Source organism: Hyperolius riggenbachi, chromosome 5, assembly GCF_040937935.1.
Source record: "Hyperolius riggenbachi isolate aHypRig1 chromosome 5, aHypRig1.pri, whole genome shotgun sequence".
Taxonomy (NCBI): Eukaryota; Metazoa; Chordata; class Amphibia; order Anura; family Hyperoliidae; genus Hyperolius; species Hyperolius riggenbachi.
The window spans coordinates 202,355,173-202,371,096 of record NC_090650.1 but is presented as its reverse complement, the minus strand read 5'-3'; the positions used below and the strand labels follow the sequence as shown (position 1 = coordinate 202,371,096).

At 42.8% G+C, this 15,924-nt stretch overlaps 1 protein-coding gene across 2 annotated transcripts in view; it reads left to right on the top strand.

The window, feature by feature from the left end:
- Nucleotides 1-11,817: 11,817 nt before the first annotated feature.
- Nucleotides 11,818-15,924, top strand: part of PDE1C (phosphodiesterase 1C) — a 1,357,122-nt gene continuing 1,353,015 nt past the window's right edge. Inside the window, exon 1 of one of the 2 annotated variants that reach the window (XM_068236575.1) lies at nt 11,818-12,016. In XM_068236575.1, coding sequence (XP_068092676.1) covers nt 11,881-12,016 — 136 coding nt within the window. In that variant the 5' untranslated portion in view covers nt 11,818-11,880. The remainder of the gene's footprint in view (nt 12,017-15,924) is intronic. The other variant, XM_068236579.1, reaches the window with a different exon arrangement.

Below are 15,924 nucleotides of genomic sequence, written 5' to 3'. Positions count from 1 at the left end.
AATTAAGCAGGTGCATAAATTTGGGCACTGTTGTCATTGTATAAAACCTTTAGAACTAATTATTGAAACTCAAAATGGCTTGGTAAGCTCAGTGACCCCTGATCTACATACACAGGTGAATCCAGCTATGAGAAAGAGTATTTAAGGGGGTCAATTGTAAGTTTCCCTCCTCTTTTTATTTTCTCTGAAGAGTAGCAACATGAGGGTCTCAAAACAACTCTCAAATGACCTGAAGACAAACATTGTTCACCATCATGGTTTAGGGGAAGGATACAGAAAGCTGTCTCAGGGATTTCAGCTGTCTGTTTCCACAGTTAGGAACATATTGAGGAAATGGAAGACAACAGGCTTAGGTCAAGTTAAGGCACGAAGTGGCAGACCAAGAAAAATCTCAGATAAACAGAAGCGACGAATGGTGAGAACAGTCAGAGTCAACCCACAGACCAGCACCAAAGACCTATAACATCATCTTGCTGCAGAGGAAGTCAGTGTGCATTGTTCAACGATTCGACGCAGTTTACACAAGGAGATGCCGTATGCAAGAGTGATGCAGAGGAAGCCTTTTCTCCACCCACAGCACAAACAGAGCCACTTGAGGTATGCTAAAGCACATTTGGACAAGCCAGCTTCATTTTGGAATAAGGTGCGGTGGACTGATGAAACTAAAGTTGAGGTATTTGGGCATAACAAGGGGCGTTATGCATGGAGGAAAAACAACACAGCATTCCAAGAAAAACACCTGCTACCTACAGTAAAATATGGTGGTGGTTCCATCATGCTGTTGGGCTGTGTGGCCAGTGCAGGGACTGGGAATCTTGTCAAAGTTGAGGGACGCATAGATTCCACTCAGTATCAGCAGATTCTGGAGACCAATGTCCAGGAATCAGTGACAAAGCTGAAGCTGCACCAGGGCTGAATCTTTCAACAAGACAACGACCCTAAACACTGCTCAAAATCCACTAAGGCATTCATGCAGAGGAACAAGTACAACGTTCTGGAATGGCCATCTCAGTCTCTAGACCTGAATATAATTGAAAATCTGTGGTGTGAGTTAAAGAGACCTGTTGCTCAGAAGTCATCAAACCTGAATGAACTAGAGATGTTTTGTAAAGAGGAATAGTCCAAAATACCTTCAACCAGAATCCAGACTCTCATTGGAACCTACAGGAAGCATTTAGAGCCTGCAATTTCTGCAAAAGGAGGACCTACTAAATATTGATTTCATTTATTTTTTGTGGTGCCCAAATTGTATGCACCTGCCTAATTTTGTTTAACTAACCTAAGACCGCCCTACGCTAATTGGTGTGGCCACGGCGGCAGCCCCAGGACCACCTAACGCCAAAATCCTGGGGCTGGCTACTGCAGGAGGCTGCGTGCGCATCTCCTGCTTGGGAGGCGATCGCCGCTTGGGAGACTGTTAGACGGTCTTTTCAGTTAGTACAGAGCTGCGATCTGCAGCAGCGCTGTACTGGGGACAGCTTTTAGACACTGGTCTTTAGGGGGGTTTAACACTGTGGTCCTGAAGTGGTTAAACAATTAGTGCACACTTTCTGTAAATCCAATCAACTTAATTTCACTTCTCAAATATCACTGTGTGTGTCTCCTATATGATATATTTAACTGACATTTTTTATCATAACGACCAACAATTAATGTAGGAAAATCATGACGATTAACAAGGTTACCCAAACTTTTGCATCCCACTGTATACTCAGCAACCTGACACACAGACGGTGATAAAAATCAGTAAATATGATAAAAAATGGATAGCTGTCTTGATAAAAAAAAGTCGTGTTTTTGCCTCAAGCTACTGAAAGGGATGAGTTTCCCCCTCTTTGAATTGATCTCTACTAGAGATGGGATGAAACCCAAATTTACTTGAATCTGAATCCAAAAAGGTTCCGGAATATCCCAAACCTTTCAAATCTCAAATCTAATGAATCCAGTACATAGGATTTGTGTGATCCATGTTAGAAATCCAAACTCTTTATTCTTATGAAGAATAGAGTCCTTACTTTTTAAACAAAGTATTCTTCTACACATAAAGAAAGTAACCTTGAAAGGACATCTGAAATGAGAGGTATATGAAAGCTGCCATATTTATATCCTTTTAAGCTATACCAGTTGCCTGGCTACCCTGCTGATCCTCTGCCTCTAATACTTTTAGCCATAAACCCTAAACAAGCATGCAGCAGATATGGTGTTTCTGACATTTTTGTCAAATATGACAAGATGCATGCTTGTTTCTGGTGGGATTCAGACACTACTGCAGCCAAAAAGACCAGCAAGGCTGCCAGGCAACTGGTATCGTTTAAAAGGAAATAAATATTATTATTATTATTTATTTATATAGCGCCAACATCTTCCGTAGCGCTGTACATAGTACAAACAATTAATGGGGAACAGATATACATAAGAAGTACAGTCATGACATTGAATAGAATAAATACAGATACATACATAGTTGATGTGTTGTTGGTACATGTACATATGTTAAAATTACAGCAGTATGAGAAAAACTAGGAGGAGGTCCCTGCCCTTGCGAGCTTACAATCTAGAGGGTAGTGGGGAGGAAACAAAAGGGAAGGAAACACAAGGATTCATGGGTGAGCCAGTGTGCCTTCAGTGCTGCCTATAGCAAATTATAGGCTTGTCTGAACAGGTGTGTTTTCAGAGTACGTTTGAAGGTTTCCAGACTCATGGCATGACGAACCGGCTGAGGGAGAGAGTTCCAAAGGAAAGGGATAGCCCATGAGAAGTCTTGGATGCGAGAGTGAGAGGAGGTGACTAGGCTGGAGGACAAAAGGGTCTCCTGTGAGGAACGGAGGGTCCGGGCGGGGAGGTATCTGGAGATTAAAGAGGAAATGTATGGAGGCGATAGCTTGTTTAGAGCTTTGTATGCAAGCGGGAGAATTCTAAACTGGATCCTTTGGGCAACTGGTAACCAATGGAGGGATTAGCAGAGAGGGGCTGCATCAGAGGATCTAGAAGACAGGTGGATGAGACGGGCCGCAGAGTTTAGTAGGGATTGGAGAGGTGCCAGTCTGCTTTTTGGTAGACCACAGAGTAGGGTGTTGCAGTAGTCGAGACGGGAGATGATTAGGGCATGCACAAGCATTTTAGTTGCTTCTTGTGAAAGGAAGCATATAGCAGCACATATATATAAGTATATGGCAGCATCCATATACCTCTCACTTCAGTTGTCCTATACAATACCAGTTGCCTTGCTGCCCAGCTGATCCTCTGCGTCAGATACTTTAGCCATAGACCCTGAACAAGCATCTGTTAACTGAGGTAATTATCAGAAGATGTAATTGTCCACATGTCTGTTGTGACTCCAATAAAAAAATGTTTTCCTAGAAGGTCCTCAACTTTTGTCTCCATACATTTCTGGAATTACCTTCTGTGCAAAATGTTTCCTGCTTGGGATGACATATTTTGGCTCTTGTTGGTTTAACAACTTTTTAAAAACTTTATCCTCTACTATGGATAATGGTCGGTGATCTTTGCAGTTAATTTCAATAACTGATTGTGTAATTGTTTTACCTCTTTTGTCTCCAGGTTTAAAAGTTTGTGGTTTATCAAGAAAGACTGCCATAGTCCATTAGTTAGAAGAAGGCTCTGCTTTGCATTTCACTGGGGGTACTTTGAACAAACTTTCTGTAAAAGAAGAATCAGCTGATCCTGGACTAGGAGCTGGACTACACATTGATGCAGGACACCCAACAAAAGCTAGTTCATCTGGGGCTGGGCAGTCTTTGGGCTTGATTCACTAACCGCCACTAAGTGTTGGCCAGGAGTAAAAAAGAGTTTTCCGGCGCTAAGCTGGTTAGTGTGACTTATCTGAGTAAGTGTGCCTTAAATAGCTTTGTGCACACTAAATAGCTTTGTGCACACTAAAAGATGGACAAAGCTACATCGCAAACTGCAGATAAGGCACACTAACCTCAGATAAGGCACACTAACCTTAGATAAGATTAGCGCTGTAGTTTGTGCCCACTAAGTGATAAGGTACACTAACCGGCTTAGTGCCGGTTAGTGAATCAAGCCCTTTGTATGGTAAATCTGCACTTACAGACACAGGACTTGAGTTTGAGGGTGAAGCTGGAGGCAGTACTGGCAATGGTGAAAGTGTACTTTTCAGTTTTTGAAATTTGGACAAATGTTTGGCTTTCAAACCTTTCCACATTGCTGAGGTGGTATGCGACTCTCTTCCTCTGGTTATCTTTTCTGAACACAGGTTGCAATTAGCATAATTTTAATTTTATGCAATTTGGAATTGGTTCCAGATGTTGGATGCTGGTGGAGATGTTGCCATCATATAGGGTGATATTGGTAAACGCTGCCTGAACGTTAAATATAGAAGTCCTATTTCTTTTATACACCTACATTTCTATCGCATGCCTGCTCCCTCAGTAAATAGTGCCCCCTTAGTACAATATATAAAGTCCCTTAGTATAGAGCCCCCTTAATAGATGCAGTATACTATAGAAAGGTAATAGCCCCTATTACATAGTGCCCCCTTAGTAGACTAAATAATGCCCCTTCAGTAATGCCCCCTTAAATCTGATATAGGTAATATGCCCCCTTACTATACTACTACTATGTAAGGCCCCCTTAGTATAGAGACCCGGTAGTAGTAATACCCTCTCAATACATAGTGCCCCTCAATAGTGCCGCTTTAGTAGAGAAAACTAGGTAAGGCCCCCTCAGTAGTACACCTTTAGTAGAGAATCTGATCTCAATCTGATAATGCCCCCTTTGTACAAACCTACTAGTTAATGCAGCCGACAGATCTAATTATATAGTGGCCCTGGCTACTTACTTACTTATTGTAAGTAAGAAGATGAGGCGGGTGATTTCAGTGGTTGTCTCTGTGGCCCCTCCGGCAGCATTAGCAGCTTTGGCGGCAGCTTGTGGGGCTCAGGCAGCAGAGGGTCAAACTCCCCCGCAGGCTCTGTACGCTCCGGCGGCTCGGTCTCTCTCTCTCTTGTGATGACAGTGTCGCTCTCATGAGGCGCGAGGATGCAAATTCGCAGGGTCGGGATTCATTGGATTTGAATTGCGGAAATGACGTAGAGATTAGAATCCCTGAATCTCAAATTTTTCTCAAGTTTTGTGGATTCGATGGATTCGTCATCACGCCTATAATCTCTACTCTCAGCCAGCAAACAAGCAAATATTTTAGTCGTCTGAATTCCAAAATAGGAACAGTTCTAGTTATAATCCTTTAAGAAAATAAAACGCATGCATGTGTCACCCAACCTTTCAGAGAAGAAATACATTCTCACACAGTTTAATAATGGACTGTAATGGCATGAGGACAGGAGAGCTTTAGGACATACACTATACTCACAAACAATTATCACTGTGCTCCTCCTGCAGAGACCTTAAAGGATATCCGAACTGAAATGTGACATGATGAGATAGACATGTGTATGTACAGTGCCTAGCACACAAATAACTATGCTGTGTTCCTTTTTTTATTTCTCTGCCTGAAAGAGTTAAATATCAGGTATGTAAGTGGCTGACTCAGTCCTGACTCAGACAGTAAGTGACTACAGTGTGACCCTCACTGATGAGAAATTCCCCTTTTTACCTCTTTCTTGCTCTCAGAATCCATTTTCTGCTAGGAAAGTGTTTTATAGTTAGAATTTCTTATCAGTGAGGGTCACACTGTTGTCACTTCCTGTCTGAGTCAGGACTGAGTCAGCCACTTGCATACCTTATATTTAACTCTTTCAGGCAGAGAAATAAAAAAAGAAACACAGCATAGTTATTTGTGTGCTAGGCACTGTACATACCCATGTCTATCTCATCATGTCACATGTCAGTTCAGGTATCCTTTAAATAAATAAATGTTAACCCTAACTGAAAAATGCATACACACAGCAACCGTGACAAGACAACAAAAACCATACAACATAATATTTTTGCCTTAAGACAATTCACTGGGACAAAACTTCCTCTTTCGAATTGTTTCCAACTCATTCCATAATCCACGGCAATCAACACAGGAGGAGACTTTATGCATCTAAATCTAATTTCAAAAATGGGTGCAACCCGAGTTTTAAACCTTTAAAATGAACCTGAAGGGAAAAAAATTCCCCAAACTGGTAATAATACAGGGGCTTCCCCCAGCCCCCTCTCCTCCAATAATCCATTGATGGGAGGTCTCGAACCTCTTTAACAAGCTCTTGTAGATGAGCGTGCGCGTTCGTGCTCCTGTCAATCAACGAACGTGGCCGCAGGATGCCCCATGCCTGTGCAGTAGCACGGAGTCTATCAGGCTCAGCTTTTTACGCCAAGTCTGAGCGAACTAAGTACTAGTGCGCAGGTGTGTGACAGGATGCCAAACACCGGCGCAGTACGCATCTATGTGTGCACTACACAGACGTAGGACGCATCTGTGTAGTGCGGCTGCATTTGTTCACAGATAGACAGTTAATCTCTTGCCAAAAGCGTCACGCCGATGGGCGTGGCCGCGGCGGCAGCCCTAGGACCGCCTAACGCCAATTGGCGTAAAGTCCTGGGGCTCTGTTTTGAATGAGATCGCGCGCACGCTGCTCGCGCATCTCATTCTCGGAGGGCGGAGCTCTGCCCCCTCTTTAGTCTCCGAGCGGCTATTGCTGCTCGGGAGACTGTTAGACGGCGTAATCGCCGTCTATTTACCCGAACAGTGCTGCGATCGGCACCAGCGCTGTACTGGGGACAGCCGTGTGACACGGCTGTCCCCCTGGGACACTGAAGAGCGATCGGCTCTCATAGGCAGAAGCCTATGACAGCCGATCGCCACAATTGGCTGGCTGTGGGGAGGGAGGGAGGGAATATTTTTAAAGTAACACACTTTTTTTAATAAAAACAACAACAAAAATATTTGCACCAAAAAAAATAAACAATCTGGGGGCGATCAGACCCCACCAACAGAGAGCTCTGTTGGTGGGGAGAAAAGGGGGGGGGGAATCACTTGTGTGCTGTGTTGTGCGGATCTGCAGCTTAGTCTTAAAGCTGCAGTGGCACATTTTGCTAAAAATGGCCTGGTCACTAGGGGGGTTTGGCCCTGCAGTCCTCAGGAGGTTAAGTTTTAAACCCTAACTAGTCTATTTATCCTTTTTTAACCCCTGTAATACCTACACATGTTAATAAACCTGCAAGGCCAGTTTCCACTAGAAGCCACAGCCGTTTCCAATTGTGCTGTGGCTCCCGTTCTGCTGTGTAGCCATGCTATGCAGGGCTATAGTGTTTCAGCTGTGTGCTGCAGAAATCTGCAGCGTGTCGTGTAGATTTGCACCGAAGTGCAATCAGGACAGCAGGCAATGAAATAACTAGGCAGCATTTCCCATGCAGCTGGCATGCAGGGAAATGCTGCAGATTTGGGCTTAGTAGGAATAGGCTCTACATTTGCTCTGCCGTCACGTTGCAATGCATCTGTACAGCACTGGGGCCCCTGAATTGTTGCCCTAGAAGTCACACTCGATCGCTACAGATGAGAGTAAAGTCTGTCCTGTGACTTGACAAAGGGGACCCTTAGTGGCCCCAAAATGATTGTCGGCCAGTATGGTCAGATGGCATGTTTGTATTTATGATGGTCTGTAAGCCTACAGTTACTGCGGTCTGTGAATCCTTCCTTGGAATATTGTATTTGGATGGCTACTGGGTCCACAGGGCAAAGGATAGCCATTACTGCTATTTGTGGTAAGACCAGAGCAGAGGGTACCTTTTACTGTTATCTGTAGATAGGGGCAATGGAACAAAATACTCTTATCACTGCCATTGGGGGGGGGGGGGGTACAAAATGAAAAGGCTACCTATTACTGTTAGGAGGGAGAAGGAGCTTGGAGGATGACACTGTGGCTTACCGCATCGGGTGAAACCAACCCCAGTGATGCCTCTGCCTGGAACAGCATTTTCCAAGAGGAGGTTAAAACTGCAGCGCAGGACCTCTTGGTGTTTTAACTTTGGGTATGTCCAGACACAGAGGATTCGTGGTGGATTGGTGCGGACCTCCCTTTTGTTCTAACATTCCTGCAGGCCTTGCTGACCTGGTCCGGCACAGTCCTCCACTGGTGGAGTGTAGCGGTATCCTTCCTCTGAAAGTCCGTTTTGTCTGTTCCAACAAACGGAAAGCAAAATTGTGCGATACGTGATTTGACGCGCCAGAATCAGTGCTAACCTATGAGAATGCACGGTGTCTGTTCTCACTAGGCTGCTCAATTTGTATGTAGGAGGATCTGTTTGTATTTATGAGACCACATCAAAAGTAATTTTTGCAAAAATCAATATAAAACTTTATTATATCAAAAATCACAAATAATTTAGTTAAAAGATCTTAGTTTATCAAAAAAGCCAAGACAGAGATCTTCACAAGATTCACAGTTAAAAGATCATGCAATTTTGAACAAACTGGAAGTGCTTTGTTGTATATAGTTTTAGATAGTTTCAGGCAATGAGCCTGGTCAGTTTCGGTTCAGTTTGACCTTTCATCAGGCCTTTAGAAAGCATGTATGAATCAGGTTTGGGTCGATGAGCAGACACACATCCCAAAACAAAGCACGATGGCAAAGGAAATTAAAATTAGGGCACCTGTTCCAACCAGACACACCTGTACCTTTCTGAAGGCTGTTGAGCTGCAAAAATCACAATGCATTCTTCGCTTTTTTTAATAGACTAAGATCTTTTAACAGATTTTTTTTAGTGATTTTTGATATAATAAAGTTTGAAGCTGATTTTTGCAAAAAAAAAAATATTTTTGATGTGGTCACATAAATACAAACTGATCCTCCTACATACAAATTGATTTGTTACCAAGTGTTGGTGGCTAACTCAAATGAGGATCCTACTACTTTTCTGAAACAAGTTTACTTTGGACTTATAGGCTAGGTCCACAATAGACCCAGTTGCAGAACGCAATTTGCGGTCTGGGCTCCCGTTTTTAGAAACCTGAACACCCTCTGCTCGCCGTGACTTCCTGCAATGCCGCCCTCTAGTGGGCAGCATTGCAGGAAGTCACAGCGAGCAGAGAAAGTATAAGGTAATTGCTTCCCCGCTCGCTCGTATACTTTTGTAGCACATAACTGGAGAGGGAGCGGGGATGGGGGGACCCAGGTGAGGGAGGGGGGCAAACCCCTTCCCCGCCGCTGTGCCAGCAGCCCCCCATCCTGGCTGCTACCCCCTCAGGCTACCTTGGGGGGACAACTACAGGGGAGAGGAGCAGGCAGTAGGCAATGTGGATCTCCCTCCGTTTTGTGTGCAAAGTTCTCTGTGTAGAGGGAGATCCGTTTTTGCATTGCCTGCCACTACCCCTCCGTGTATCAGGGATCGATCCGGGTCTGTGAAGTCCCGACAAATCCGGACCCTGCGTTCAGTTTTTCAAAACAGATCCCCCGGAACGGACACGGATCCGTTTTGAAAGTGAGTGAAGACTGTTGCTATTTTTAGCATTAGTATCTATGCCTCCGATTTTGGTCTGGGCCCAAAAACGGAGCCACGGATACGTTTTTTAAACAAGTGTGAACCTACCCTTACTCCCAATTATTATTAACACTTACTAGACTGCTCGCCACGTACGTTACGTAAAATACTCACCTGCCGCCGTCCGTTACGGTCATACGCCCCTGGTGCCACCATCCATTGGGTTCCCTGCACCGAAGAAACACTGGATATACCAATCCTAGAGCCACAGCAGAAGCATCAAGCTCCCATTGGTTTGCAATAGACCAATGGGAACCAACCCTTTCCAGGGAAGATTCTCATTGGTTCACTGGGTAATGGACCAATGAAAATCCTCCAATGCTTCTGCTATGGCTCTGGGAGCGGCCTATCGATGTTTCTAGTAGAGATGGGAAGTTCGGATCTTTTCAATGATCCGGATGATTCGAATCGGATCATTGAAAAGATCCGGATCTTTGATCCGAATCTCGGATCATTTTACTACAGAAGCATTCGGGGGTGAAATGACTAGCAGGGCAGGAGAAGGGGAGAAGATGGACAGAGGGCAGGGAGTGGACAGAGATGGGAGGAGGGACGAGCAGAGAGCAGAAATGTTTGCTTGCACACAATACCCACATGCTGCAATCATACGCTTTACATATATTTCACCTATATGTTCATCTGTATACCTTGAATGGAAACGTCGCACAGTGAAAGAAAGCATTCCCAGAAGCTAAGTGCAGCTGTTTAGTGCCGAGTGCAGGAGGATCACATTACGCTGCAATCACAATGCCTGAAAAGTTACTGAGCTATGCTGAGCCAAAGTTTCCAATGTGATCACTGTGCACAACTACGAACAGACAGCCTATAATGAGCAGCACGTTATAGCCAGTATGTGTGCTCTACACATATCTGGCAGTGGCACCCATGTCCTCTCTTCCTGTCCCTGCAAGGCTGGCTCCCCTGAGTCCCCTCCAACAGAGCGATCCATCTCTGCTCTGCTTCCAAGACCCCGCTGCCCGCTGAGAGGGGCGTGTCGCTCCTGGCCCCGCCCCTTTTGCGATCCGAATCACTCATTTTGATGATTCGGATGATTCGACTCACAAAATAGATTCGGATCAAAGATCCAAATTGTTCATGATCCGGACAACACTAGTTTCTAGTACAGAGAACGGCCGTGTCAGCAGAGGTGGACAACTCAGATGGAAAGCAGCGGGTACTAAGTGGATCCAGATGAAAAACAAATGCACATGCAAAAGCATGACAATTTTAACACGGGTCAGTTTTTTCATACATGACAGTGTGAACCGAGCCTGAGGCTCCGTTCTCATTTGCGATGGGTCAGTTTGGCATAGAACTGAGCAAACAGTTCTGGGTCTGCTACATCTTATCATCCCGTTTGCATCTTGAGGTGGATATGTTGCACCATATGTGGCTGTAGGCAACGCATCCGCTCGCTTTGAAAAATGCAGCAAGTTTGGACTCTGCATTCTGGCAAATTGATCTGTTTTTTAACAAGTGAAAGCAGATCCTATTTTTAACAGTAGGAGCCACTTCCTGTGCTGAGTGGAGCTTACAAAAACTTACCCAACTGGTAGGTATTTTACAAGTGGGAACCGAGCCTTTATGTGTTACATACAGAGAGAAGCTCCAGGCCACATAAACCCTGCCTGAACCGAGCTTTTGTATGTTACATACAGAGAGAAGCTCCAGGCCACATACGCCCTGCTTTTCCAATACTCCTCTCTGTTTGTTGTCCTACCTATTACCCCAGGAAACAAGGAGGACTTAATAAGAAATCATATCCTGGAGCACAGCCCTACATTCTCCCTGAGCAGTGGCTCCAGCTGACAACGGGAAGAAGGATTGCACAGTAGTACACAGGAGACGAGCAGGAGGAGGGGTCGGATTGCAGTCAATAGATCACTAGAGGAAGTCTGATCCAGCAAAAGCATCAACAGGCAGACGCTAATAAGCAGAAACAGAAGCAAATACAGACTTGCGGAAACTTGCAACAAGAATAGCAGCAGTTCAATGAGAATAGTAATAAGCAATTATTGGAACTTATCTGCTATGTGTTTTTTGTAACTCTTGGAATGCAGACATTTCTAAAAACTTTAGAAAATCAATAAAGGTGCTTTGGTAATAAACAGGTCATAATTTTTTACCCAAAGAGAAAATGCTGATCTAAAAATAAATCTATCTACAGAGTATAAAGAGCTGCTACAAGGAGGAAAAGGACTCGTTTAATAAGTTAAGCCTGCAGGTTCGTTTACCCTGCCGTATCTTTTGATATTCTTATTTGCTACTTGCTCATCAGTCATGGGATCAGTCACTTCAGCTCTTACAAGATCGAAGAATACAGTTATTCAGCTGAGTAAAGAGCCAGGCGTGGATGGAGACTGTGCGAGGAAGCCGGGAAAAGGAAGGAGAGGCAGAGCAGCAGAGGAGATGGTGAAGGGGTTCCCGCACACTGCATGGGAGAGGACAGATCCGGGCGTGGTGGAACCAGGAGAGCTATCCGTGGTGCTGAATACAGCTCAGCCCCATGAAGACTCCCCACTCTACAGCAGTGCAAGCACCACCAGTAAGTCTGCTCTAAACTTACTATAGTTACTGATCACTAGTTGTTTGCAAAGTTTTACAGATAACGGCATAGGCAGGCTACACTAGCAAGTCTCACGTCATAGACTAAAACCTGTAACCCTGCCCTGCGCCTTTTTAGTAATTTGATTAAAAAATCATTAGATACCAACAGCAACATGAAGAGCCTTGGCTTAAAGAAACCAGGTTTATTTTTATTACATTTTTCAACTAATGAAAACGTGTTTACTGATTTTTTTTTAAGCTTGCTTTTCCTTTTAGCATGTGCTTCGTTTTGATTGCACAGAAAATAAAAATTTTTGCTACAGCTTTGCACCCACTTAGCACCTGCACAGTGGTGTGAAATGTATTTTTGTGTATAAGGACAATGACAGACAACCTCGCTTGCTGATCTTTTAAATGTCTGTGCATAAAAACCATGGCATGTCTGCAAAGTTGAACACTTCCTCAGCAACTGTATTATACAAAGCAGGTATCAGGCTTGCAGCAGCAGCACTGATTCATAATCAGACTTCCTTGGCATTGTTTGGTTTCTATGGTTACTGGCTTTTTCCTTTTTCCATTAGCTGGATTATACAGGGCGAAACTTGCAAACTATTGTCAAGCCAAATACTATTCTACAGTGATTATACTGAGCATGTCATGATGCCCTTACTGATTACATTTCTTAGCTCAATGGCTATAATTCTTAGCCCATAACATCTCTATTTAGTAAGTCGCAAAACGTACAGCAAATGGTAAGCAGTTCTGACCTGTGGGCTTGTTACTGGTAAGAAGAGACAATCATTCTCATAAGAGAATTTCTCCAGCCAGGAGAATTCATGGAGAAACACAACATCAATTCGCCAGGTGATTGATTTACACTTCTCTGATTGGCTTGTGTAATCAGCCTACGCCAGAAGCAAGAGTTCTACATGAACATGTAATTGTGACAAGCCAATCTGAGAAAAACAAACTGATCGCTTGATGAATAAATCAGTACAGAGAGTCCCCTACTTACAAACAACTCAAGTTACATTTCAGAGATACAAAGTTGTCTTCATGTACAACATATACAGTACTTGTTTGTTACATGTTTTTGTTGTTAAAGGATACCAGAGCCAAAAATCTTCAGAGAAACGGGGGAAGCTGGCATGTATAGTGAGCTGTCCTGATGGCCACCGCTCCCCCGTTCTCTTATGTCCCCCTCATTTCGTCATCTAAAGCTTCCCGGCGGCATCTTCCGGGTATTGTATAAACTGTTTTGTATAAACTGTTATAAGTAGTTTAAATCCATTTAAAGTCACATTGAAAACAGCCAAAAAAACATTCTTTATACTATATGTCCAAATCCAGAGTTGTCCAATAGGACCCTGGAGGATCGTTCTGTGATGGCACAGGCACAGGCACAGGGTGGCTGCAGGGGGCTGGCAGAAGCCCCAGGTACATGCAACTCTTTTTTTTTTTTAGGTACTTCAGGTCTGCTTTAAATACACACCAAGCAGCATAGGCATGGGTTGGTCAACTAATCCAATGGCTGGTCACTATTCAAAACAAATGTAGAGCTTTATTTCTCAAAGAAACAAATGTTGGGAGAAATTTGGAGGTTCTTCTTGTTGGCGTTTCTGCACTTGCCTGGATTCCATGTGACATACAGTCAAATTCAGTGTTTCAAGACATCTGATCTTCATACAGGGAATTTATTATTATTTAGAAGGAAATTATTGGCAAGAGACATATTTTTCTTATTAGCAGTTTCATTTAGCATGTTTGCATCATTCATGCATACAACTATATAAGCTAAAACATTGAAACTCTGTGCTGTGTGAGTTTACAATTAATCTAAAACTAGTGCTAGGTTCACACTGGTGTTGTCAGCATTGAGAGCATGATGGGGTAGCGCTTCTGAAAATTAAGACATCAGGTTCAGTGGTGGCATTCGCTCCAGTGTTTGCACATGACTGGGTGACGCTGCATGCAGTGTATTTTGTCCATTTCTTGGCTGTTCTCTTGGGCGGCATGCTAATTTTCCCTAAGGGAAATTACCAAGCAAATTGATGCCGCACTAACATGGTGCTAATGTTGAAGTAAAATTCATAGTAATGACAACTTTATGGACATATGTATTCTCTCAAGCAAACTATGTAAATGTGACAGTATGTATGGTGTCCATTGTTTTATTTTATGACACTCCCTCTTGCTTATGTCAATGTTTCTCAACATTTTATTGGTATAAAACCCTGTACTCACCAAGTACCCCCTAGCATAGTAAACATTATCACAAGTACCCCCTTGACAAATATATATTTATTCGTAGTACATTATAATTGATTCTAAACAATTTCCAAGCATTTACTATTGCTTTTAATAAGCTAAAACACTAATTTGGTGTTGTTTAAATAAGATTTATCATTTTCTTTAACTCTAAATTTGTTATTCCTAGTTAAGTATAGCAAGCCCGAGTACCCCCTGGAACCATCAGAAGTACCCCCTTGGGTACACGTACCACACGTTGAGAACCTAGAGCTTATGTGAACCTAGCATATACGTGTTTGGACCAATGGATCTAGGAAGTGGCATTGCGATTCTAGCTGTTAGATAGTGGACATGGATGCCTGGGAAATAGTTTCCAGCTTTAAGTTTCTGGAAGTCACCATTGCAGAGGACCTGTCCTGGGATGACAACACCTTAGCTTTATTTGGCAAATCACAACAGCGGCACTGAACTACCATTACTCAAACCTTTGTATAAGACTGGCTGTATGAGAATGGCCAAAAACATTATGAAAGATAACACTCGCCCTTTTTCTTGAGCTTCTATCATCAGGTACAGTACATCAGTCTGCATACACACAAAGAGACTGAAAAACATTTTTTCCCTCTGCTATAAACTTTCTGAATTCTAAATCTTCTCTGAGGTAATTTTTATATTAAACATGTGCAGTAATAAGTTGTATTGGTGATGTGCTATAAACTATTAATTAATGGGTGCAACAATAATTATGGTGCTAATATTTGAAATATTTGGCATACTTTGTATAATTCATCTATTTCTACCTTTGTTGCTGTCATTTATGTTCTTTTAATACATCTCTGTGGCTGTCGTGAAAAGTAATTTCATTGTGTCACACAATGACAATATAGTGCTTGAACAGGGAGGGGACAAGGTCACACGCACACTGGCTATGTAGACATGCAGCGGGAAGTGGTTAGCAACAGAGGGCAGGATCAGATAGGCTTTAAAAAGTTAATTTTTTTAAGAATTTGGCTGTTCTGAGTACTGAATGTAAAAGAATGCAAATCATTATTACTAACATCTACTCATATAATTTTACTTTTTTTTTTTTAAATTAAAGGTCAGAAATTTTAAAACATGAAATCTATGTATGTATAAATGAAAGAATGCATTCATGAAAAGGCATATTATTGTACTACAAGAAAAACCATGCTGAGCTTAACTGAGCATTGATTGAAAGCATATTGCCCCTGAAAGAGGGACCATACAATTTACAGTGTGGTCTAAACTAGTTTTTTTTTTTGACTGACATTGACACCTTCCGTGAAAACATTATTCTCATCCCACAGCTAATCCTAATGTCTCCTTAAAGCAAACCTCAAATGAAAATAAAAACTGAGGTAACTGTATTGTATGTGTAGTACTAATGGTAAATAGAACATTAGTATCATATTCTCATGTTTTTATTTTCAGTTTAAGGGCTGCAGTTTTAAGACTGATTTCTATATAGCATCTATGACAGTCTGATGTAAAATCTGCTTCATTCAGCTGCAGAACAAACAGAAGTAATGACCCTTTGAACGGACCAGCTCCAAAATATTAGTGTTTTCGTAGCCAGATGAAAGTGTTGTTGTGAGAAAACGCGGAAAAGCCGCCGCGTGTGCTCAGAACAAGGCG